Raw genomic sequence first — 1,235 nt, forward strand, 5'->3', positions numbered from 1 at the left:
ATCACTTATGAGCATCCACTATTCACAGTGCTAGTTTCAGACTTACAGAAGCCCTCTGACCAAACCCTCTTAATTAGTCTTTCTTTTGTATTACAGATGACCATAGCCTAGTAGAACTGTGCATGATAACCTCTGATGAGGATTCCAGCTACATCAATGCCAACTTCATTAAGGTACATTGAATATTCTGTATTTCTCTAGGTACTTAAAAAAATGGGGGTGGGGTGGGGGGTGGAGGAACACTAGACAAGAAGAAGAGCATGTTTTTTGTAGTTACCCCATGTAATTTCTCTTTCCCTTTAGGGAGTTTATGGACCCAAGACTTATATTGCCACCCAGGGACCTTTGCCTACAACTGTCCTGGACTTCTGGAGGATGATTTGGGAATACAGCATCCTGGTAAGTGCAGAGTTGCTTTTATTTTTTTTTGTTACTATATTCTCTAGTTCTTAGAGATGTGGGGGATAGGGTGGTGGGATAAGGGACTGAGGTTTCCTATGTATCAGAATCATTGCTTTTTGGGGTCAGTTGCTAGAATTTTGGTGTTCAGGCAACTTTAGTCAAAATCACAGTCACTATTGTTCAGGGAAACAAAAGTTCTCGTTCTAACAGTCTCATTTGTTAACAAGAATTTATTGATTTGAACAGAGAAAAGGGAAGTGAGGACAAAGAAAGAAGAGTAGGAGCAACATTTTATAATTTATTAGGATTTCTTTTTCAGTTATAAAAAAAAAAAACAAAAAAAAAGTACGACACTTTTGGACTCTGGGACTCATGTATTAACTGCTTTTCTAACTGTATCAGTGTTTAAGTCTCTATTTTATCACCCTAGATCATTGTTATGGCGTGCATGGAGTTTGAAATGGGAAAGGTGAGTTGCTGTTTAGTAAACCTAAAGGAAAAAAGAAAACGAAGGGGGAAACTTGGTAGCAGAATTTTCCTTAACTGTGACTTGGTAGACATTTATGCTCATCTTCCTAGTCTTCAGTTTGGGAATGCCAAATGATTCTCAAGGCTTTTTTTTAAACCCGTGAGAACCTCTTTTGCCCATTTCCCCTGTGTTTTAAAATAAAAATAAAGTATACTTTTTAAAATAACAATTCATTTTCCCGTTGTTATTAATCAGACATTTTAGACTGCCAGTCAGAGCTCCTTTTGTGCCACTTGGCAAGGCCTTCACTAACCATGTATGGCTGGTGAGCACTTGAAATATGGCTGGGGGGGGGGGGGGGGGG

General features: G+C 38.8%; 1 protein-coding gene across 1 annotated transcript; it reads left to right on the plus strand.

Moving 5' to 3' along the window:
- The first annotated feature begins 70 nt into the window (after window positions 1-70).
- Window positions 71-1,197, plus strand: LOC105005261 (tyrosine-protein phosphatase non-receptor type 22-like). The gene is made up of 3 exons (XM_010863242.1): window positions 71-173; window positions 304-399; window positions 833-1,197. The coding sequence occupies exons 1-3, from the start codon at window positions 123-125 to the stop codon at window positions 1,004-1,006; spliced, it is 321 nt and encodes a 106-aa protein (XP_010861544.1). The 5' UTR covers window positions 71-122; the 3' UTR covers window positions 1,007-1,197.
- Window positions 1,198-1,235: the final 38 nt, after the last annotated feature.

The sequence above is a fragment of the Bison bison genome, unplaced genomic scaffold (genome assembly GCF_000754665.1).
Source record: "Bison bison bison isolate TAMUID 2011002044 unplaced genomic scaffold, Bison_UMD1.0 scf7180017611661, whole genome shotgun sequence".
NCBI classification, from domain to species: Eukaryota; Metazoa; Chordata; class Mammalia; order Artiodactyla; family Bovidae; genus Bison; species Bison bison.